Genomic DNA, 24610 nt, shown 5'->3' on the forward strand with positions numbered 1-24610 from the left:
GGATTTTAATGAAGTTGCATAAATAATAAAAAAAAATTTAGAATGTTTCAAATATCTTATTCTTTTCTGCTCTTGTTACACTTTGGCACTGCTTTCTTTGAACATATTCTTATAAATGTTCTAAATTGCTTTAGAAGTGGATTATTTCATATGCCACTGTACCTTTATGGTTGGACTACATGATCTTAGTGGTCTTTTCCAACCTTAATGATTCTACATCTTATCATGTCTCCTTCCTCCTCATGTGAGTGCTAAACTGGAGCTCAGTCACCGTGCACCAGGATCAGAGTCCAGATACTGGCTATGGCCTCTCACTGGATGGCTGCTGTCATTGCTAAGAGGACGGATGTCAGCTAAATAATTCTGTGCTCTGGGCCTCCTGCTGCTTCTTCACAAGAACTCCAGGGAGCTCTCAGCTTCCTCCTTTTACTGCTATACTGATGCACCTGAAGATCTGCTTTCTCCTGCAGCCTTTAGAAGATGGTGGAGTAAAGAAACTCCTAAAGGAAAAAAAGGATTTTGAGATCATAATTTTTCTAGTAGTCTTGGCTTGGCTGCAGATATGGTAGATGATAATGCCTAGGACAACTCAAATTTGGGATATTAGCTTGCCCTGAATAAAAGTTGCCTGCATTACAAAACCATTGCACATAATTCTGCACAGCTTGTCGTGTAACGCTGCCTTTGCAGAAGAAATGTTCCAGGATAAACCTTGCGTGAAGAGTAAATCACCTCTTGCTCTCCTTAGCTCTTTCAGGTGAGGCAGAGCTATAATGCAGAATCAGCTGATGTGCAGACCTAGCAGAAAAATGGACCTTTTTTCCCTGAGTTAGGCTGTCATCAGAGGAGATGCTTGAGACAACTCTATTACAGATGCAGTTGAATCAATAATGCATATTTATTATTCTTTTTCAGATGACTCTCCTGCTTCAATTTCATAAATTACTCTTTTTAACAAGGGAAAAGTAAGCAGGTATTATTCAGTAGGATGTTTCATGTTCTATGTGGCACTTTGCTGTTTCAATTGGATAGCTTCAGCAGCTTTCTTTAATATATTGTTTTCACTTAAGGCAGTAAAAATTTCTTTGGAAATCTATGACAATCAATTAAGTAAATGAGAAAATAGAATGCTTGTAATTAAGATAATCAAGCTACATGAAATCTATCCTACAAGTGCTAATATCTGTATATCTCTAAGCTGTATATTAATTAAGCACCATGTAAGTGTTGCAATTAGACTTAGGCGGCTGTGTTGAAAATGAGAAAAATCTGCAAGTGATTGGAGGGGCTTTTCCTGCACATGAAGTTCTAGGTTGTTTTAAAGCTCGCCTTGCTATAACTTGTAGGTGGCAGTGTCACTGCAGGCACTTCAGGGTGCCTGACAAGTCTGTAGCAGCCTCCAGCTGCTCCTGAAAGAGGTGACCCCAGGAAAAAACAACTGGTTAGAAACTGAGTTCTGAGCCAGAAATTGCAAAGGTGAGGGTGGAGGGAGACGTATGTGCTTTGACAGGATAATATTCTTCCTTGTGAAAAGTGAACCTATTTATTGATATCATACTTTCAGATAATACCAGTTATGTTTCTAGAACGAAATGAAGAAAATGATACGTAACACCTTTTTATTATTTGACATTGATACAAAAAAAAAAGTAATCCTGATTCTCACTGGTTCATGGAGCAAAAGGACTTCATATTGCTCTTATGCTTTTGCTTTTCTTCTTTCCTTATTTTGATGTGAAAACCCTAAGGCCTCCCAGGCCTTCCCACCTGAAAAATAGCATCTTAATGTACTTGTATCAGGAGCAAAGCCCAACATTAGACTAACAAAATAAGCTGGGTGCGTTCGGAATGTGCTTCCTCTTTAATGCTCCTGGCTGGGGCATGTGGAAGCAGGAGCCCTGTAACTGTGTGTGAGGAGGTCCTCTTTTGACCACTTCCTGTTGGTTGGTGCCTGTGGATGCCCTCCCAGCAGCCATGCAGCAACCTCAGAATGAGTTTGTGGTTTAATGAGATGTGGGTTTGGGGACGCTTGTGCTTTTTTCCTATATGTAGCTTTTGGATGGCTGTAAACATACCAGGTACCAGGAGGTCCCTCATATTACAGGGCTAGTGGAGCCGAAGAGCTCCTCTTCTTTGAGGCTGTCAAACTGATTGCATGAGCTGGGGATGCCAAAGCAGATGAGGAGAGCATCTGCTAATTTGCTAGATATTGCCATGGCTGTTATAAGATTAGCTCTTTGGAGCCAAATGAAGTAGTATGCCTGATCAGTATGGACATCAGCTTAAGTTGCTGTGCAAACAGTAAAGTAATATTTTTATCCTTTCTTTTTCCCAATCATTTTCCTAAAATCTGCTTTCACAGGATAATATTCTTCTTCCTGAAAAATGAACCTACTTATTGGTATCATACTTTCAGATAATACCACTTACATTCCTAAACAGAAATGAAGAAAACTCTGTGACACCTTCAATTTTTCATTTGACTTTGTTGTTCTTTTTTTTTTTTATTATTTGACATTGATACAAAAAAATAGTATCTTGGTTAGCAGCTTTGCTGGCAATTCCACAAAACTGTAAATAATACTTTAATCTAAAAGAATGCACTCCTACAGACACCGGAGATAAAACAATATATACAATTTAGACAAATAAATACATAAGTACAGCCAGTCGTATATAATGATACACGTAAAGTTTGGTTACTGTTGACAAGCTTTTCTAGTTAATTACACTCTTCATTTACAAATGCCATTGCCATCTACGTTATAAAGACGAAAATCCCCGTAACAAATGAAAATTGATACTTAAGATTATTATTAGGAAAGACGGAAAATGAATCTTGAGACTTCTGTCTAAATACTCTCATAAATTTAGCCAAAAAGTGTTTTGTGAAAAGTTTCTCCAAAAGAGAGACACTTTCCCATAGATTCTTAGTTCAGAGTGCTTTGTTAGTGGATGCTTTGAAATAAAAATATGATTACTTCACAGTTTTGAAGTGACTAGAAGCCAGAACATCTTAACCAAATTGTCATTTGTCCCATGCCCAGTGAAATAAAATGACCTTTAAGGAGCAAATACTACTTTTGTTTAAAGGAAGCTCAATGCAAACACTGTTATTTAACAGTACCCAAGGTGACACAAGCACTTCTAAGTGAAAGGGAAAATAAAACCCATGCTGTCCACAAGTAGATGCATGGCTGTCATGGTTTCCCTTTCTAGCTCTAGGTTGAAATAATGCAATTTCTGAGCAAAGGGAAAATTAATCTCTTTATTTATGTGTAACAATCTAGTGAAGCCTACTATGAGAAAACTAATAGAAGTAGAAAATTAGGTTTTGTAGATTTAAATTCACTTGACAATAAAAGAAAAAAGTCTTGTACATTCAAAAGTTAGGGCACACATGCTTAAGGCTCTTGAAACACTGGACAAATATAATGCCTAATTCAGCTCCATGCATAACAGAATACTACATAGCAAGCAGACCCTACACACATATATACAGCTGAATACAGAAGAAAATGCCTTAGGAATATGTACATAGTTTCCAAGGTGAAAATTTACATTGTCATTGAAGATCTATCTATTTATAAATGGCAGGAAATATATTTTTGAAGATGTTATTTTCAAGGTGCACGCTCCAATTGTTAATGCAGTCTACTTCTACTAGGAGTAATTCAAGGCTGCTGTGCTACTTGAGGCCTGAGGTATCAGGACTGGGAGCCCTGCCGTCCTTGGTTTTACTAGCAACAGACTATAGAATCATCAGTAGAAGAATTAAAGCCACCAAATCCATATGATTGTGGATTCAGAAATCCCAAATTACAACACAGTGTCAACAAATGGTAGAAGAGATTGCAGCCTTGGTTGTAATTACTACAAAGTGTGCCCTAGTATGGTTACATTCATGCTCTGTGACCTACTGAGGGTTGGGAATGAATTCCACCCTAGCTTTCCTTCCCTAACTGCATATTTTGGGACTTGGTTAAAAAAGCTGAATTTCACTCTCTGTTTCTTATATACATATATGCAATTAGTTGGACCTTGTTTTGTTGGAGTTCTGAATTTGTAAGGAAGCAAGAGCAACTTTAACAAGGACTGGGTCAACTAGAGAAGGATAAATCTTAATTATCCTGCAGGAGATTCAGTATTTTTGTATAAAATTACTGATTTTCACGAGCTCCTGTTGATTAGCAAGTAACTGCAGTGCTATCTGTTCTGTAGCTTCATCTTTTAGATTTAAAGTAGATCTCTGAGGCATTTACTGTATGTAGATCAAATGCCAGATACCCTTCACCTTATTTTACCAGTAATTCCCTTTGAAACAATAGTGTTGTACCTGTGAATAAGACTAACAATATGTCTTGAAGCTGCAAACCTTTTGGGGTAGGATCCTCATTCAATTACTATAAAGTACTATGTACACCAATGGCAAAATCGGTACAGAGTTTTCCTTTAAATTCTGGTTCAGTTAATTTCTGACAACTTTATAGACATCCTGAATAATGTGCATTCTTAACAGTTTTTCATGTTACGGATATCTCCCACTGAAATGAATGAAGCCTATGAGTGTGCTGTGGACGGTGTGAGTAATCCAGAGCCAGTAATACACTTGGTGAATTTGAGACCTGTGGCTTGCCTATGAATTCCTCATTCCGAGTTACTTGCTAAGCGATATCACATTTTAGTTCTTTTTTGAAAGGCAGTGCTGAGTAGGGATGGTATGAACACACTGAAGAGTTTTTCAGGAAATAATTTTCATCACATCTCATTAGCATTCATATTTAGAACATCAAAGTACATTACAAAACCTGAATACAATCTTGCATATTTGATTTTTATCACATGCCCCGGGATTTCTAAGTTCTGGTGAGCGTTGGTTCTGCGGTGGAGAGCTGCAGGTTGATTACAAAGGCAGAAGGATTTTTTTTTAAAAAAAAGCTCTCTATTTTTCTATGGAAGTTGCGTGTTGTCCAATCAACAGAAAATGCATTGCACAAAAACCATTAAAAACATGGTTTAATCTCATTTTTATATGCACTGTAGCAAAAAACAGAGTTTACCCTTAAGTGTTCTTTTGTGTTAGATTTATTTTCAGGTAAATAGTATACCAACTGATGCTGATGAAATATGCTGCTTATTAACTAACCATTTTATCATTTGATAAAATTATGTGTTTCTATACAAGTCATTCGATCTTCTTTCCAAATAAAAAATAATCTTGTTATCGTATACTCATTAATGTACTCCTAAAAAGAGAGAGATTCACAGGCACCGATACTAATGAGAAATGTTGCACTCACTTTAAAATTATCACTGATGTTTAAGATGACTTTCCATATGTTTCCCATCTTGCATTTAATTTACAGATTCTATTTCATTTCAAAGTTGAATTAGATATTTTTGGGTCTACTTGTAACAGTGGTGAGAAATGAAGTATTTTGTGAAATGATTTATTTGGGGGATAAAAATATGCTTCTGTGTGTGAGTTTGGTTCTAAGGCCTGTGAGACTTTGATGTTCTTACCTGTCTAAATTCTGCTATTGCACCATCAGCAACCTGCTTGGGAACTGCACACGTTGTTCTGTAAGACATAGATGCCAAGGTAGGCATATGAGATCTTTGCAAATACATAGTGTTCAATTTATTAACAAAGCTCTAAATAGGGATGATTGTTGGGTGTCAAAAGGGGATAAAAGTATATTCTTCATTTCGTAGGGCCCGAGTCTTATCTCAGAGGCTGGGGCATGAACTGTTAAGCAGCTCACGATAGCTTATTACTGTCCTTTCACATACAGATGCAGGAGCTGATATGTGTGATAGAGGATAATATACAAAATCTGAGCTTTGACTACAGATCCTTTTGACTGGTGTAATGTCCTTGTGAGAAGAGCCTGAAGTCTGTAAACCAGTAGTCAAAATGAGAATGAGAAATCAGTCGTTAAAAATCCTCTCACAGTAACATCCCACAGTTTAACCTGTAAATCAGTACATCACTTTGTCAAAAAATAACCAGAGTAAAGCAAAATTTAAAAAAGGTATTTACATCTGTAAAAATCTTAGCATCTAAGATGCTTCTTGCTCGACATGTCATTCCAAATTCTATGCATTTCCTCTGGTGTTATCTGGTGCACCGTGATCACCCTGCGATACCTGCACAAGCTGTAGGCCATTTTCCAGTGGTTGAAGCCACTATTCTGGAAGGGGTGGATGCCCAGCTTCCGAAGGCAGAGTCCGACATACACGTCTTCAAGATGGAGGAGTCTGGTGTGAAGGGAAGTTTTGTAAATCAGTTCTGCTACATCTGCTGAAAAAATGTAGCCAGTGCCCGAACAGAAGGGTGGGTAATTGCTGTCAGGATACAAATCTCTGGGCATGTACCACTTGCTGCGAACGTCTCGTATTGGCCCTCCGTTGATAACGTAACCAGTGAAGTACCTTCTCCTTGGCTTGGTGTTAGGCTTGAGCAGCTTATAAATAAGATTATCCATATTTACAAAAATATCACTGTCTGTCTTCATAACGTACTTTGCTTTTGAACAATATGTTGCTACCCACCTCATTCCCATTAATGTTTTCAGAGTGAGGTTATGATAGGAGTCAATAAAATCCTCTACAATAATGTCATGAAAAATTTGGCTTTCTTGCTCTACCATCTGATTTAATACAGGATCTGCATTTTTCCCAAGAAGAAATAGAGTGGCAATCTTAATTCCTTTAAAATTGTTTTCGTCTCCCCATGTTTCCCGAATTGCTTGCCTTGCATCAAACTCTTTGTGAGTTGTGCTGATAAGAATGACCAAGAAAGGGACACTCTTCTCGCATTTATTAGGTTCATTGATGAGAAAGTCAAAGGAATGTGGATTGATAGGTCGAGTTCTTATGTTGCCAAAGGAGACATTTTTTCTGGCTATTGATATGCTATTTACCTGTCTGTGGCCAGTGTAGGAAGAAGTAGGACGAGTTATACTTAAGTACCAGAGAGCGCTTGCCCAGCAAACTACTGTCAAAACGTACAAGCATGAGACCTTAGAAGCCATTGTTCCTGTAGCTCTTCTATTTGGTGTGAAGAAGAAATAGTCTTCTCACCATGAGGGTACCGATGTCCCAGACAGGCAGCATATTACTAATGGCACTGGAAAGTTCGATATAGAAGTGTAACTCTGTAATCATTCATGGATCTCAAGTAGGAGTCATTAACCCTGATGATACTCAGCTTTTCTTCTTTTACTAGCAACAGCTTCCATTTCTTGGAACTCTCTGTTATTTCTGAAAAAGATGAAGAAAAATTTTCTATTGCTAGATCATAAAAGCCTATGGCAAGAAAAATGAGTCTATATGGGACTGGCCATTAATAAGCTAAGTCTCTTAATGCATTTCTTGGCTGTTCTTTTCAGCTTTTATGAGAGTTCTACAATGTGTGATAGGGTGCTAGAATACAGCAATCTAAATGAAGTAATGCTTTTAAGATGGATAATGCCTCGTAGATTATAAATATATACATATATAAATAAAGATTAAGCATGCATAGCATGTTGGCTTTTGAGGTACTTTTAAAAGCATATATAAAAATCATTTTCTGTTTTTTAGTACTTTCTTCCTAGCTTTTTATTCTGGACTTTTACAGTTTTTCAAAATATGCCATGGAACATTTTAAAATTACTTAATGATAAATAATGTATGCTATTTTAGGCTTAATAGCATTTGTGGCAACTATGCACATGAGTACCTTCAGATCCTTTTTAGTCTAAATATTGGTGATGTTTCCCAAGCCAACAATGGCATTTTTTTTGGAAATAAGACAGAGTTGTACTGATGGGCAAATGCAAAGTAGAAGACGAAGGAGAAAGGGAGAGTTGTACGTCATCTTACCCATGTAAAGATCAGCACCCCAAGAGACTCCAGAAAACTCTAGAAATAAATTAACACAATCAGTTATTCCTGTTGGCTTTCTCCTCCTCTCCTTGCAAACCAGGCTTTACTTTTCATGAGAAGACACCGCATATATGCCATGCAGACAAACCATCCTGGCAGCCCATCAGCTTTGCTACTTGGCTGGCCTGCAAGCAGAGCCCTGTGCACCCCTCTGTCTCTGGCAGTCCTCCTGCTGTGGTGTGAGAATGAGCCAGCCCCAGAGCTTGCATGGTTCCTGGGAATTGAGTCTGTTTATTGTTTTTTCATGGAAATGAGACAAGCTACCCTGTACCCGCAGGATCAGTGCTGGCTCTCCAAGACTCGCCAGTATGTGAAGAGTGCCCGCAGGCTCCAGGTTGCTGGTTTTTTATTGTTACATTACCTCTGAGCTAAAGGGTAGTAGAAGCAAGCAGCAGACAGCTTTTCAGATGAGTCTTTGAAATATTAAATGTTTACTTTGGAAATATAAAACATACATGGATTCAAAGGAAAAGACAGAATCTCTGTCTAAGAAACGTGCTTTCTGTTTCCATGCTGCTGTGGCACATTGTTTGGGTTAAATCAAGATGCTTATCAAGGCATGTATGCTTTCCATCTGTTGGGTATTTATGGTCTCCCTTCTTCCCCTAAAAGCAGCTAAAAGTGTGGCCTGCAGGTTCCTGGAGCAGGGTCCCCTGACAGGTGATGGGCACTGTGGGTTTTGAACTGGCAGCCCCAGCTAGACAGGTTAGCAGACTGTTATCTCGTATCACCGTTTCACACTGAGGTATAAAACAACAAAGAAACATCCAACACTTGCTAAATTTAAACTAAATATAACTCCCACAAAAGCTCATAGATCCTTATAGCTAGCGCTGTCCTGCTGATCCTCATTAGATCTGCTTTCAGCTGTTTAGTGACCCTTCCTCCCTTACACGAAATAGGAAAATTTGAGTTTGTAGCTTGCTGCAGATCTTTGTCAGTGCCAATAGGTTTTGCCCTATAATCCAGGCAATTTAATAAGGCGGTGGTTATCTGCAGTTTCCTTTACTGCTTCCCACAGCCTTTGGGATTTGTGATCTTTTCCCATTAATCAGTAGCAGTTAACTTTTGGGAATAGTATTTTTTAGGTGAGGCCTTTGATTGTCCCATAAGGCCTCAGAATACAATGACTCAGCCTCCACATGCACCCCGGTAAATAAACATAGCCATGATAAAATATATACGTGGCTGCCATTTCAGTGCTTGGAGAGTAGAGGTATCCTGTCATGAGAACCCACTGCGTGCACTGGGATGCAGTTCTAAGGGCAACGTGCTGGACCTTTAGGTTATTTTCAGGCTTCGTTGTGAATCCCTGATAACTGCCTGCCCTGTAAACCCCACTGGGGAAACGTAACAAAAATAGAGCAATTAGTCTAAGATCTAGAAGGCTATTAATAAAGAAATCAGCAAGAACGGATTTTAAAATGTGGAGTGTGATCTATATGGGTCAGTGTATTTAAAGGACTCAAGTATATGGGGAAACCTGAATGCAGCTAATATTCTGTACACGTTAGTTTAGGAAACTACATATTGCATTCTCTATTTTTTAGACATCTTTAATAAAAGTAAATACATTAGTTAACATGAGTGCTCTCCAGGTAGCTGAGGCAAAATGAAATTGTAACGACAGCATCTTTAAAAACTGCAAAATTACAAAAAATAGCTTTTTAGTTCAGTAATGTCCTGGCTGTGATCTCCAGTCTCATGTGCTCAGAAATGATTAGAAGCAACAAAAGCCTTACACCATTTCTAAGAAACATTCCCTGCTATTCGAGGGAATGTTTCTGATCGATTATGAGATCTACAGATAATGGCTGTCCAGAACAAACATCTCATCCTGGTCCTTGCACTGCTATCCCTTGAAACAAGTTTGATTTTTTTTTTTTCCTTGTTAAATTCTGGTTTTTTCCTTTCCCTTTTCTGGAAAAATAACAGTTTAGAGTGGTTCACAACATCCCCAGAGTAATTTATCAGTGAAGTGCAGGCTAAGTGGATAAAAGTGAACTGCTCTAATTTTCATGACAAGTGAAGTTTTAGATTTAATTACTTTTAAGGAAATTGAGAGGTGAGGGGTGGAAAAAACCCAAACAATAAGAGGAGAACTCCTTTCTTTCCTGCAGTGGCCCATTCTGCCATTTCTTCTCTGCTGTGAGGTGAAGACTAAAGTTCACATTCCTGCTTTCACTGAACTTTTTGCTATGGGGGGAACAGATTAGCAGAAAATAGCACAGGCAAACTCGGCAGATAGTACAAATACAAAATAAAACTCAATTTTTCCATTATGTTCTTGAACTGTGTTGCACTGTATTTGAAGGCCCCAGTAGCAGGATGTAGATTGTCATAGGGAGAGCAGAAAGCTTTCATCGCTCTGGATTTTGTTGGTTGGGACAGGTTATGTTGTGTTTGCGGATGCTGGCACAGCCAAGGAGACTCATCACCTCCTTATTTCTGTCTTGCAGGGTAGCAGCAATGTTGAGCTGCTAGATCTTTGTCCTTAAAAACGTTTTAATTCAATCTGACCCCTTCCCAGCCTAATTGTCATGCTATTAGTAAGCAAAGTCTCAAACTTTATTATGGTAGATGATTATGAAAAGCAAATGCTTACTGTCATGTTTCCATATTGTGACTCAACGTTTTGCACTTAATTGCACTATTCACAGCTCACGCTGTGCAAGCCAGACAAGTCACCCAGTCACAGCACAGAAAAAGCACTGTGCAACTTCTGCAAGTAATTGACCTGATGGAGACTGTTTGTATGCACAGACCTTTTACAGGCTGACTGCACATTGAGAATAATTCTCTAGGTAATGAGCACATCTGAGAATCTTGCTAGCTGTTTGTGGGCAATTTTCAGGCCAGCAAATACCATGCACCCATGGCAGGATGGGACCTGTATTTTAGAGTAATGCCGTTTCTTCTCAGAGGTTGTTGATGTTTTCTTTCAAGAATGCCCAGCTTGGTTTTCATATGTGAATGCAATTGGATTGGTGAAACTAGGTCCTGGTGGAAGGCTATGGCACGCACTGCAGCTCTTGAAGCCTGGCATGGTGCTGTGTCTGTAACTCACACCATATCATATCTACAGCTGTGGCACACGTAGTGGCTGGGTCAGGCACAGTGCTGAGCTGTAGGGCAGAGCCAGGCAAGAAGCCCCAGGAGGCTGATACTGCTCATCTCAGCACCTGTGGACCTCCCTGGCTCAGTGTGACTCAAAATAATGCTGTGCATCTCTGACAACATGTACCTATTTACTTTCCCAGAAAATGGGAGGGAATGCAGCTGCTAAAATATTTCGTAAATGTAGCAAACTCTACTCATTTTCCCTAAAGAGAGATTTTTGCAAGTTTCCTATAATTATGGCTTTCATCTGTATATATAGGCCAAGACACTCAAAAGTCTTCACCATTTAAGAAATCCTTAAAATACCCAAGCGTGATTATTGTTGAGTCTTATCAAGAAGATAATTACCCTGAACATTTGAAACACGTCCACAAAGGAATCTGGGGATGCTGTTATGATCTTGGCTCTATGTTTTCACAGTAATTTCTTGAGAAAATTCTGTACAGATGGCACAGGTATGTAACAGGAGATTGCAAGATCTTTTCCGGCAACTTCATTTGAAGATTTCTTACATGCTCTAAATGCTTTTGCTGTGCCCAGTGAAATAGACAGGAAACCAAATCAGTACTGCAGAGGAAGACCTTTCTTACTAGAGTGTATGCGGAAAGATATTGCAATAGAAGCCAAAGTTTTGGGCTAGAGGGAGGAAAGTAAGAGAATTAATTTCAGGTCCGTGCTTTTTGCAAAAATCAGTGCCTCCCACCTGGGGGCCCAAACTGTCATATGTGAAAAGAGGCTGGCTTTCCTTCTCTGCCACCAAAGGCAATGAAAACGTGTATTTTCTGAAAATCAGGCAGTGTGTTAAGATATACTCTTTGTACAAAGAGAACAATTTCTTGCTCACAGAAATATTGATCATGTACTTTGCCCAAGGCAGATTTCATACTAAGAGTTATTTTTGCATAAATGCTGATTTGCAGATGTTTTATGCTATCTTCCATCACTGAGATAAAGAATTGATCTCTGGAAATAAATTTGAGAAATATTTTTAAAGTCCTAACGCTTACTACCCACTCTTAACGTCAGTAACAATAAGTATAACTGGGGATTAGCAAGTTTTATTCAAAGTTTCTGAGTCTTTGATAGGGAAAATACATGTTCTAGTTAAAACCTCCAGTAAATGTGCCCATGCTACTGAAACTTTAAAGCTGCAGAGTATTTTACCAGCTATAAGACATTCCAAATGAAAGTAAGTCTGTTTACGAGTGACTATTCTGTATTTTCCACTTAATATGTATTCAATATATATGTGTATAAAAACAGGATTTTCTGTTTTTTTTCAAGAGCTGCTCAGACAGCCTAAATAAGATGATTAAACTGAATTTTCATTGCTTTGCATTTTTCTTTCTTAAGAAAGGATTTTTTTTTCTCAATCAAATAATTTACAAGGAAAAGGGTAAAAAATTCCACCATGACTAAGCTGCAAAGAACAGTTTTCAATCACAGGAGATAAAACATTTGAAAAAATATTTTGAAATATTTGGATTGATGCAGATGTCAGACTTAACATGACTGAAGGGATTGTGGTAAGTTATTGGTTAGGCAATGTGAGCTTGGCATAAGGGGCTGTTCCTCGGCTGATGTTCCTTGATGAAGTAGTAATATGCTGAGATTCAACCTTGCTCAAACTGAGCACTGTCTGTCTGTGTTTGGGCTTTACATATAAGCAAAGCATGCAGTTGGCTTGCTAAGAAAAGTATGGTTTTTTAAAGTCTAGTTTTCAGAAGATTTTTAATTATTTTTTTAAATCCCATTCAGCAAGTCTCCACAGTCTCATTTTCAGTAGCCCCATTAATAATCTGTGGTTTATTATTGTTGTTTGTTTGTTTTTAAACAATCCTGTTGACCACAGTAATTGTGTGTTTGTAACACCACAGCCTCCTTCCAGATCTACAGATGTAGTATTGCACAGCTGACTTGAGGTCATCAGGAGATGAAAGGACCAGGTACATCCTGAGGACTGGTTGTGTGATGGCTAAGTTTCTAAATTTTAGCAAACTGGTTATGCTCGGTCTCATATTAATCCAGAATGGTTAAAAGCTAGATTTTACTCAAGTCAAAATAATACTGGAATTTGGGATGTACCAATCAGCAGGCAGTAGCAGCATTTTTATCAAATACTCTTAGCACTGGCTAAAGGGAGAGAAAAGAAATAAAGGACTTGAACTTAAAGAGCAGAGCAATTTTGAGAGAAAATCTTTTTCTTTTCTTTTTTTCTTTTTTTTTGAAGTTGCCCAAGAGATGTCAGATGTCAGACGTCATGTGCATTTTTTCCCATGAATGCTTTTTTAGAAACAGTTTTAGAAAATACTTTGCGACTTCATGTTGTGATAGGTCATTTGTGACTGCATCAATCATTGTCCTGTTACAGCAGTGATGTATAAATTGCATCCCAGTATGGTTATAAACTGATGCAAATAATATATATCACTTTGGGTTACCACAGCCACAACCATTATTCTCTTTAGCTATTGTGCTGTGCTCTATTGTGAGATCTCACAGCAAGGTTCCTTAGCTCATGTACCAGCAAATAGGTTACAATATTTTGCATCTAATGAAAGTTTAGCACAAAGAAATGAGGCTCTGAGTTCTTATTTTCTTTTTTTCCTGAAGGGGAAGACCTTTAGAACAGCTTTAACAAAATATTACTCAAGAAACAATTTTACATAATTTATTACCAGTTGGTAAGTTAAATTATCTTCAAGTAATGTGTTTGAAATTAAATACGCTGCTGTTTTTGTCTTAACCTTCTTAAATTTCACTATTTCATTTCCTTTGTTTTCTTATTGATGCCTGTGATGTGGTGGTCTGGGTTGTAGCACTAAGAATAGATGACAATGGCCCTGATCATACAGGTGCCTACCCTAGCAGCACTGCCAATCCCAATTAATCTTTGTCGTGAACAGGAGGAGTAACAATTATGTGGAAACTGGAACACCTGAAATCACACTTTGTCTTTGGTGATGATAACTCATTGAACTGGATAATGAATCTGCTTCCCATAACTCATCTGCTATCAGGGGAGCATTGGAGGAAAAATACAAACAATTAAAACTTTTGGAAAAATTCTAAAAGAGTTTTGAACCTACCCACTCAGGTATCTGTTGTGATGCTTGGGGAACTTTGCTTTTTAACCTGATCAAATTGGGAACAAATTGATTATTGGTGCATAAATAAATATTTATGATCTTAGAGCATAGCTCCTATTGACAGATATTTATTGAAGGGTTTCTTCTCTATCTTGGTTGTGTGTGTACAATAACTATATTTATTGTAATTGTTGTATCTTTTATCTGTGAATGATGAGGTTAAGTACATCCCCTTGAAAAATGTCTCGCATCTAAACTACCCAGATAATTCTTGAGAAGAGAGCTTGTAAACGGCAGCTATTCCTGGACTGGATGCTTAATTATTTTATGAGTAGTCTGATTTCTGGAGATTATGAACATTATGTCAATATTTCTTTTGAATATATTAAAAGGTGTAACATGAGTGTAAATACGTTTCTTTCAACTGATATATAAGGCATTTTTAATTTCTACAGAGGCCAGAGTTTCAGTGGGCAAGTCCACTCCTCAGTGCAAAGCCTTAGTGGCCAAACTCTGCAAACTGCAGATTCAAAAATCATATGTTGCTCTTCAAGAAAGATGCCTTCTAGCTGTTTCATCATCTCACAATCGGAGCAGTCTATGAGATGGTAGCTTGGTTTCCCCAGAAAGGTTGGCCAGTGTACTGATAAGCCCCAAAACAGAGTGGCTTAAAATCAGAAAGATTTTTTTAAAAAGCTAAAGAATTGCTTGAATTCACTTTTTCCACAGCAAGACTGAAACTTTTTGTAACAAGTGATGATCACAAAATAGGTCACTCCAACTTTTTGTGCTTAAGAAAAAACATTACATGTTGTCAGATGTGTTGGATGTGGTGACTCAGTGGCCAGACAAGCCCTGTTTTCTCATTTCCCTGGAAATATGTTCTGTGTCCAAGACATCACAGAGCCCTGCTCTGTTCATCCAGGAAGATGTAGCTCAGTTTTTTTCATCTTTGCATTACACTAATTAATGAAAAGTAGCATTGTGAAGTATTTCTCACTGTGAGCAACATATAAGTCAAGCTGAAGCTTCTAATTACCTTTGAGAAGTAGTTTTCATGCATTCAGGGCAAGCTGTTGTTTCAAAATTGCACCTGTCTCCTATGCAACTGTAGCATAAAAAGTATATCTAGAAATGAGTTTTGTCACCAACCTGGAAAATATGGGGCTTACTTCAGCTTTATGTCTTATTCTCCAATACATGAAAAATATTTCCTAGCTATACACTTTTTTTTTGGCAGTTGGGTAGGTTAGTCGTGATTGAGATTCCTTGAGTTATTGGCATGGTTTTCTGATAGTATAGCCTTAAACCTGTCAAACAACTGTGGTTACAGCTTGGCCATGAGGCCTTAAGGCCTGTGCCCCCCCTCCAGCTGACCTCCAGCCATGCAGGTTACTTTACAGAGAAGGATCCCTGGGAAAAGTGGGATTTGCCCCCTCTTTGCACTGAAAGGAAAGGAATAACATTTTGTTGGCTTGGCCATGAACAAGTGGAGCCCCGGAGGATCCAGTGTGGCCACTGGTTGGTGCAGGAGCTCTGCACACCCTTGGGGCAGCTTGGCTCAGATGGGCCTGACCTGTGTCTGCTGGCTGTACACAACTGAGTGTGCAAGGGCTGCAGGTGTATTTCTTTTCATGCTGTATATCAGTGTGTATAACTAAATGGTAGATGAGGTTTTGCTCAAACTTAAAAAATAAATGAATGCCTACTTTTACTGTGGACTAAACAAGAACAAATTCAGCTGCAAGAAAGATGTTTTTGCAAAACTATTATCATTTGAGAGCATGGTAATGTCAGGCTCTTTCAGCTAGTACACATGGATCATTTAACAGAGAAAGAGCTAGTCAACAGCTTTTCTGTTTGTGACCAGATCAGAGTTTAACCTGAGCTCTGTTACTGTAGGCAAAAATTGAAGTTTTCTCAGAAATTGCCATTGATGAACTGTTTGTGGCAATATCTCAGTTAATAACTCTGCCTCCTGAGTGGACAGAATACGGCTGATCATCTGGGGGATCTCATAAGGATGCTGGAAGAACTGCATTCTAGTAAAGAGTAAATCTGAATTCCTCTTTCAACTCACTTTTATCATTATGCTATTAGAGATGTCCTTCATATATACTTTCAGAATTTTCACTGGGGAGCATAAATTTCAAATCCTGAAAGAGTAGTGTGAGTAGTCAGCAATATTAGCTCTGCTTTCTTACATCCTTTGTCCATGAGCCCTAATTAGGGGTAATTGCAGGACTAGTAACCAAGAAAATAGCCAAGCAAACTTTTTCCAAATGTGTGTGCGTGTGCATTTGTCTTTCTGTAAATGCAACAGGGCCCATTTCTGTGGGCTCATTATACTGCCAGCATGCCTTGCTTTCTCTTTTTCCTATTGTGACTATGGAAGCGTAACCATCGCAATTGCAACTTCTCAGAATAACTGGAGACTCTCCTGTAGCTTCATGGTCCCTCGTGAGTCAATGTAGGTGTAAATGTAGATTTGTCTATATGGAAGAATTTCTCAAAACACATGCAAAGCAGTGTTATATAAAATAAGGCCTGAAGCATATTCAGGGCTGAAAAGCAGGGAAAGCAGCCTTCCTCCTCCCAGCTTGGTGCTTACCTAGACTCTGCTGTGGCACAGGTAAAGCATGTGATTACAGTGCTGCTCCAGAGATCGTGCAGAGATGTGCGTGCAGCACTGCTCGGGGCTTTCTGCTGTTGTGCCGTAGTGCATTGCGTTGTTAGCATCCCTGGCAGACAGTGCAGCCATCAGCCCTCATTCTCATGCAGCTCAGCAGGCACAATTCTCTTTCCACCACCCACTTTTCTTTGGGATGTGTTGGCTTCTGCTTTGATATAAATGTAATGCACTACTGATAGAAATCAGCTTTGTGAAGCAATAAACAATAAATATGTTCTTTCATTGTGCCCAAGGGGAATCATATCATACCTCACTTACCCATGTATTCAAGGCCAAGCCTTAAGAAGAAAAGAGGGTACATGGACACACAGTGTAAAATATAGATTGCTTTTCCTTGCTTTCCATCTGTGGCCTCCAAGAGCTTCATAAACACAAGCTCTCTGAGCAGCTGTATACCCCAAGGAAGCAGGTAACACAGTAATAAAATCTGCCAAGCAACTTTAGGGTCCAAATCTTGACAGACACCTCAGGGCTGTAGGAATTAAATAGAGCTATTTCACAGAGAGACATTCTTCTGGGAGACTCTTACAGCAGGAACAGAAGATCAAACCCTCCTTTTGATCATTTTCCAAACTTTGGGGGTGCTTAGTCTCTGGGTGGAATCAGAAGAGATTGCTGTATCAATAACCTGACCTCAGACCTTCCCTGGAGGAAAGTGTTTGTTTCATAGCATGGCTGGGAACAGCAGGGATTCTTCTGAGCACGTTTAAACTCTGTGCAGGTCTCTGTCAACATCCTAAACCCTTCTCTTGCTTTTGGCAATCTCCTTTCAGTATTATTTTAATCTGAGAGATCTCTTGAACAAAAGAGATTTTAAAGAACTCTGTAATCTGTAGTTCCATTTATGTCTCAGCTTTTTTGGATATCAAAAGCAGCATGAAGCTAAAATTACATGAAATGCAGTAAAGCAGCTGTCGGGTCAACTGTTGTGGGATCACTTGGGCCATGGGAGAAGCAGAGCTTTGCTGTGTGATCGAACGCTTTGTGGTGCAGTCTGTCAGGTGACACAGCCCATGATTGCTCTGGTGCCAGGCAGGAAGGTGACCTCTGACTCAGACCTTCTCCTGTGGGGGGAGAAGGAAATGGGAGGACTGATGCATGCATCAGGACCTATTGCTGTGCTGCTAGGAAGGAAAGGATTGATATCCTGGAGCTCCCGCACAGTAAGATCTGCTGGAGAGCAGGGGGTGCTTGCCCTGTCCCTGTCTGATGCCCACTCTGGGGTCCCCCACACAGTGTGGCTCAAGATGAGGGGAAGACAGACAACCTAAATACACAAAGCTTCACAGTATTCTCTATAAACCTTTCTTGCTACCAATGCAATGAAGAGTAATGCCTCGCAGCAAAGACACGTATATAATTTCTTCGTTTTCTTTTGACTGTGTGGTAACAACACAACTAAGAGCTACCCAAGACATTCTAAAGACAGCTTCAAGTTATTATCATTCTTTCACACTAAGAAAAGTCCTCGCTTTCTCTTCCTTTTCTTTGAACAAATTAATTTGCCAGCCTGTATACCTCAGTGTGCACATACTTCACAAAGATGTTGCCATCTGCCATTTTAGTTTCCTTTCTAAGCTGTGATCTTAGACATACATTTCAGGGAAAAGGAAGCCAAGTGGTTGAGTTTATTTTCTCTTTGTGTGAACAACAATGGGAATAATTCCAGAGCCAGGCAGCAAGGCTGCCTTAAATGCCAACTGCAAATCACCTTTTCAATGAGGCATTAATTTGTTCTGTGAAAAACACACATGAATCTGGGAAAATAATTCCATTCCGATTCTTCCCCCCCCCTCCCCTCTGTGCACTGCCCGGATCAAATATATGTCAAATAGCTTTCCGAGAAGATCTTTTTTTCAGATTTATTTATTCATTTTTTTAAACTCTTATTCCTCATCATCTTCCCTCCCTCCCTACCCCTTTCCATCCATGCCTCCTGCAGAAAAAGGGTTGCATAAATTCATTCACATGATGATGTAGACGAGGGCAGGCAGTTTAGGCAGCCCACCTGCCCACAGGGCAGCCCCTTGACAGGTCCTGGTTCCCTCCTCTTGGTGAGGGGGAACAAAAGTCTCTATGTGGGCAAGGGGAGGCAACGGTGTTGCTTTGCCCCTCCTCAGCTGTGTGTGGCTCAGCTGGAAGGGTGTGCTCCATTGTCTGAGCAGTACTGCGTTAGAAAAGCCGGAAGATGGTTCTCTGCCTCACAGCTGTGCAAAATCTGGATCAGCACAGCTAACAGACATTGCAGGCATGAGACTGGGGAAGAGTAGGGTAGCCCCATTCTGGGGCTGTGCTCCTGCCTCAGCTGATCAACCAAGGGCTCAGGGCTACCCAGTATGCCCCTGGGACTATCGCAGTGTCCCCAAGCTTTTGTTCCACCAGGATAACATCAATCAATTAGTTCTTTATCAGTTGAAGATGAGTAATGAAACAAAAAGCCTTTGCTTGCTTATTAAATATTTAGGTTTAAATTTTAGCAGTGGCTGGGATGTTTTGGAAATCAATTCAAGTACTTATTGAGACTTGAAAAAAACTCATCTTTTTTCATTTTTTCATTTGTTTTCACAAGACCTAATGATTCTTTGTATCTTTAGACTCTCCTGAGATCACATCAGAACATGAATGGGAAATATAATTGGATTTTAACAGGAAACTTGTTCGTGCATATAGCAGTTTTAAAGGGCATGAATAGTGTAGTGTTTGAGAGTGTGGCACTATTTGAAAGATTGATGTGATTTTCTGATTTTGACATAAAATGAAAACATTGTGAGGGGCTGTCACAAGCCTCTGAATCAGCCAGATTCTTTTTAGAAGCAGAAGACAGCTCTTGGCTCAGGTAGGCAATTCTCCCACATGTGCCTTTGCCAAAGCAAAAAGTGTATTCAGGGCTTTTTTGCTGTTGTTTTTTCCTCCAGATGGTGTAACGAGGGGTAGGCTGCTCATCGCTTGTCAGGGGTTATATAATACTGTGGCAAAATGAAATCCCAGGGCACAGTTTTGAAGATAGCCTATCAATCACTCTCATCAGGTCCCTGCACTTCTTGCATGTGGGGTTGACCTTCTGTCATCAGGCCAAACGTATTTACACGTTCCACCCGAATGTTTTGAGAGTGATGAAAATTGGTATGCTTTCACTCTGGCTAAAGTGTCCACCTCTAGGTTGCTAAGAGCCAGTATGCATTATTTTTTCTGTTCCTCTAATCTAAGTCACGACATTCCTCAGGTTAGATTTGGGCTTGCTTTTGGTTTGCCAATGATTTTTTCTCTATAGTGCATCTAAGGTAATGAAAGCACTTGGTGTCATAAATGATTTATGTCCAAGGTTGTGATTAAGTCATTTATTACCTTTATAAAACACTTTGGGTTTTGAGATCTCCCAGGAAACTTTTAAAAATAACTTCCTGCATCTAAATGAAGTTATATAATAATTAGTGGTAAAAGTAAGGAAGGATAGATCACCGAGGTTTCTGATTAGTGTCAGTAGTTTTCCACTGGTTTCACGCCTGAGTCTCCCTTCTGCTGACACTTGTCTTCAGACTAAAGCTGATGGAAATGGGCCTTTGCTAGGTAACAAAGTGGCAGAATGGTTCACCTTCTGGTTCTTGGCTTTTGGGAAACCATTCAACTCACTTAAGGAAAAAGTTACCCCCTGGGAGCAGTGTAGACACGCAATGTAGTCACTATCAGAAAGCATCCAGAATGTTGAGGTACAAAGATCTAAAAAAAATAAAAGTCGGGGAAAGCCAGTTATCTCAGTCATCTTCCTGCTCTAATTTCTTTGTTATAAACACTTTATGTTGCAAGGACTGCATTCATTCCATCTCACCACATTCCAGTGCAGCCAGACAAAATGGTGGTGACTTGAAGTTAGTGCACTGAACTTATGACAATAAAAGCAATTTTAATGTGGTGATATGTTGTCTTTTTGGTAAAGTACTAGAAATAGTCCTTGCCATGTAGAAAAGCAGAGCAGAAAATTCAATCTTGCATAATAATTTTTAGGTATTTCAGAATGACAACTTGTATGAAAAACATATGTAAGAAGACTGCTTTGCCATGGGCAAAAATCTTCCAAAAAGCACAAACTGTTTTTAAGACTGATCTGACAAGCTATATGAGAGTAGGCTATCTAATTTAAGATGTTGGGAGGAGATAAGGTTTTCAGCATTTTATTGATAAGAACAATCAAAATATACAAGCATTCTTTAGGTGCCCTATCTTCTGTTTTGGAACTACTGGAAGGATTTTTTGATGCACACAATACCAGATTATTATCTTGGCTAGCAAGAACCAACCTTTAAATTTTGGCCATATCTGACACATATGGAAGAAAAACCATCAGATTGTATCACATGTGAAAAATGGTTTCTCGGTTGCCTTGGTCAAGTAACTAAAATTTTAGACATATCATCTTTTAATTTGAGGAATGATGAAACCAGCAGTGACAAGAACAAAACTGCAAGTTTCTAAAAGTAGATATATTGAACTGAGAGGTAGGTAATTTGTCAGCCAGCCCTGTAGATACAAGAAAATGGAGGACAAAAAAGTTTGCTTTGGATCACAAGCCAGAGACTGCAATACAAGATTTTGCATTCTGAGGCATCTGCCTCCCCCTGTACACCTCTGGAGACACCTAAGAACTTAAATTTCAGCTCACTCCAGCATCTTAAATTCTAGAGGGAGAGAGAGACAGCAGAGTGCTGTCTTTATTACAGCTGACATCTGAAGCCTTAAACGCCACTCATAAATTAGGCCTCTATCACCTAAACAGTGCCCCTAGGCATCTTCTGTTTAATAACTGCCTTCAGAGGGAACGGGAGATCTTCCATAGGATGGATTATGAATTATACAGTCCCTATAGGAAGCCAGTCCAAAGAATATGTACTAGAACAACTAAATTATTTCTACTGTATTTTCACTACTGGGTAAAACTATTGTTCCCTATCATCCTGGACCTTTTCCACACGATGATGCAGCTTCAGCGGGAGAGAAGCATGTTGCTTCCCCTGCTCACTGGACACACTGCTTGCTGCTGAGATGGAGGCTGGCTGTGTGTGGCGGCACCATGAGGGCAGGGCTGAGACCCAGGTGTGGCAAAGACACCACCATGCTCCTGCATCCACACAAAACCCAAACTATCCAGCACCAGAGGCATGGAGAGGCTGCGGATGCAGCTGGGCTGGTGGGTACGAGATCTCTCCTAGTGCTCTCTGCCCCATAAATCCCACTTCACCCAGGGTAAAATGAAGTGCAGATGGATGTTTAGAGATGTGTGTACTGATCTCCTTTATATCTTTGAAAACCTGTGCACAGAAATGAAGTTACTTTTTCAGTGACTTTTAGAAGTTGTTTAGCTGTAACTTTATCTGATACCTGCAGAAAAGCAATATAGCAGGGCATTTCAGCTCTGCCTTTCTTCTCCATTTGGTGTCATCTCCAGTGCCTGCACAACCTATTAAATTCATTTTGTTATATCTTTACTATTGACATTTAAGATTAAATGCCAAGGAATGAAAAAAATGTTTTTAAGTACTTTGACTTTTTGTTTCTGTACAACTTTGTCAAGACCACAACACTGTAACAACATGCTGTAATTTGTTATTTCAATCATATCATTCTACCCAGGAAAAATACTTCTGATTAGCAGAGCTACTGTCCCTTTGTTACAAGTTCTGTACAAAATTTGGCTGTGTAAATACAATTGAACTTAGTGGGAGATGCGAAGGCTTCTCAGTATCTTGCTCCTGTTTGCAGTGCTCATGATGCCCTCTCCTCCGATACGCTATGAGGCAGGGTACCTCACAGCAGCAGTGCATCATGGTGCTACAGCTCTGCCCTGCCCTGCTGGGCTCCAGTGCGACTCAGAGAGAAGGAAGTAAGCACGTTAGGGATGAGCATGTGGAGTTCCTCTTGGTCTGTAATTCATGGGCTGGTCAGATTGGCAGTTTTAGCACGACAACTGTGCTAAAAGTTCAGAAATCAGTAATGACGGTAGCTGCTGTAGGTATAGGGTAGCACCACGGGGGATGCAGGTAGCATTACATTTTGGCACACTTCCCTAAAGCGGTTCACTATCCGAAGTGGCAGAGTACATTTTTTCAGGGGGTTTCACAGCCTGGGAAAATCCTAGGCTTTAAAGGGCAGCGCGTGGTACTAGAGGCACTCAGTGAGGTGTTTATATTATTTGCGATTGTATGCAGCCTCACTGTATGCTTTCTGCTCTCTGATGGCCAGCGGATATTAAGCAATTCAATGACTTGATGAGCAAGAGCAAAGTGATTGCAGAAGTACTCTCAGCAAGGCAGAATTGAGCGTGCAGCCCATTTTTCTGTTCTGCATTCTGTCTAAACAGGATGTTTAATTACAGGAATCACATCTGGGAGGAGCTTTTTGGTTTGCAGTAGGTGCCTGATAAAGTCACCTGCAGTACTTTTTCTTCTGTCCCTAACAGCTGAATCTTCAATTGAATGTTACAGCAAAGACTTTGCCTGAGGGTTTGCCTGAAAAGTGCAGCTGTTTGCATCTCAGTGTACAGGAAAAGACCTTCAGGGAGCAAAACTAGCTCAGGTATCTAATTGCTGAGGTCTGCCAGAGGGACACAGAGCTTGAGTGCAGTGCTTCCCACTAGTGAAAGAGGTTTTGCCCAAGACTGTGGCTCTCTTTCCTCTAGTTTTTGTGAGAATCACTGCGACCTGTCTGGGCCTCCCAGAATAAATAGTATTTATACAACCAGTGTTGTCAGAGGTTAACTGAGGAGAGATTCTTCCTTCCCACTGCTGGTTCTCCTTGCTCTGAGATCATGTGCCTGTATAGATACAGTTTCCAGTTACAGTTTTGACATTTAAATCTATAAATGAGTTGCATCTTGATCTTCTTGTGCTGCAGGCGTGCTACCACCTCTGTTTCTTCTCTACTGGGATGAGTCCTTTGATGTTTGCAAGCTCTGTGTTGCTTAGTCTCCTCCTTAAGTGCACCAGAATAGTGTTAAATACTTCTGAAATGATTCCACGATAATTTCCTACTATGTTATCAGGCCCGTTTTGATAGCAGTTATTTTTGAAAGCATCTTTTGAACAGAGCCTAGACTGACATGTCAGATACTGTCCTAAGAAATATAGCTTTTTACTATGACCTTCTGTTGCCTGCTGGAAGGCCAGTTAGCTAAGGAACATCTGCAGCTTCCTACAGGGATGTACAGCAGCTCCCTGTCAGCAACAAACAGAGGGCCACAGACTGTGAATGTGAGAAATGTAGTCTGCCTTCTAAGTAAAGGCTGATTTACGAAAGCTCTCTGGAAGTCCTGCTGATGCCTGGTTTTTTGGCTCCCGTGCATGTAACTGGCCTGGGCAATGCATAGCTGTAAAGGTGGTGCTGCTCAACTGATAAATAGTTCAATGCTGCAGATCAGATTTAGCAGTGGCAGGTCTTGGATTATAAGAAGATGCAGCACACCAGTGTTGCAAATGTAGCATATGACTTTTCCTATTTTAACATATGATCCATTAGAAGAGCCAGTGATCCTTCTGGTATCTTAAATTCCAGATGAGAATTTTATATTCCCTGTATATGGTATTGTATCTCATAATAACTGAAATTAGCAGTAGCAAAGTCAAAGAGAGCCTATGCTTTTCAACTCACATTTGACTACGTTTTCCATTGTTGCCTTTAAAATTGTCGTTGCTACCTCTGTCCCATCACCATGTCCAGCATGTCTGCCTAGCAGTCCTATAAGACATTGCTTTAGGAGTATGATATTGTCTTCTCATTTTGTTGGCTC

General features: G+C 39.7%; 1 protein-coding gene across 2 annotated transcripts; it reads right to left on the bottom strand.

The window, feature by feature from the left end:
* Window positions 1–2483: 2483 nt before the first annotated feature.
* On the bottom strand, window positions 2484–8633 carry B3GALT1 (beta-1,3-galactosyltransferase 1). Of its 2 annotated transcripts, XM_010713698.3 has the most exons (3): window positions 7870–8633; window positions 6151–7266; window positions 2484–5581 (listed from the first exon to the last, which is right to left on the bottom strand). In XM_010713698.3, the coding sequence occupies exons 2-3, from the start codon at window positions 7035–7037 to the stop codon at window positions 5494–5496; spliced, it is 975 nt and encodes a 324-aa protein (XP_010712000.1). In that variant the 5' UTR covers window positions 7038–7266; window positions 7870–8633; the 3' UTR covers window positions 2484–5493. The 2 variants fall into 2 exon arrangements, with proteins under 2 accessions (XP_010712000.1, XP_003207635.1); XM_003207587.4 differs by having other exon boundaries at window positions 2484–7266; window positions 7870–8632.
* Window positions 8634–24610: the final 15977 nt, after the last annotated feature.

The sequence above is a fragment of the Meleagris gallopavo genome, chromosome 7, assembly GCF_000146605.3.
Source record: "Meleagris gallopavo isolate NT-WF06-2002-E0010 breed Aviagen turkey brand Nicholas breeding stock chromosome 7, Turkey_5.1, whole genome shotgun sequence".
NCBI classification, from domain to species: domain Eukaryota; kingdom Metazoa; phylum Chordata; class Aves; order Galliformes; family Phasianidae; genus Meleagris; species Meleagris gallopavo.

Coding starts and splice junctions, on each gene's coding strand:
- B3GALT1 (XM_003207587.4), bottom strand. CDS start 7,037: ATGGCTTCTAAGGTCTCATGCTTGTACGTTTTGACAGTAGTTTGCTGG.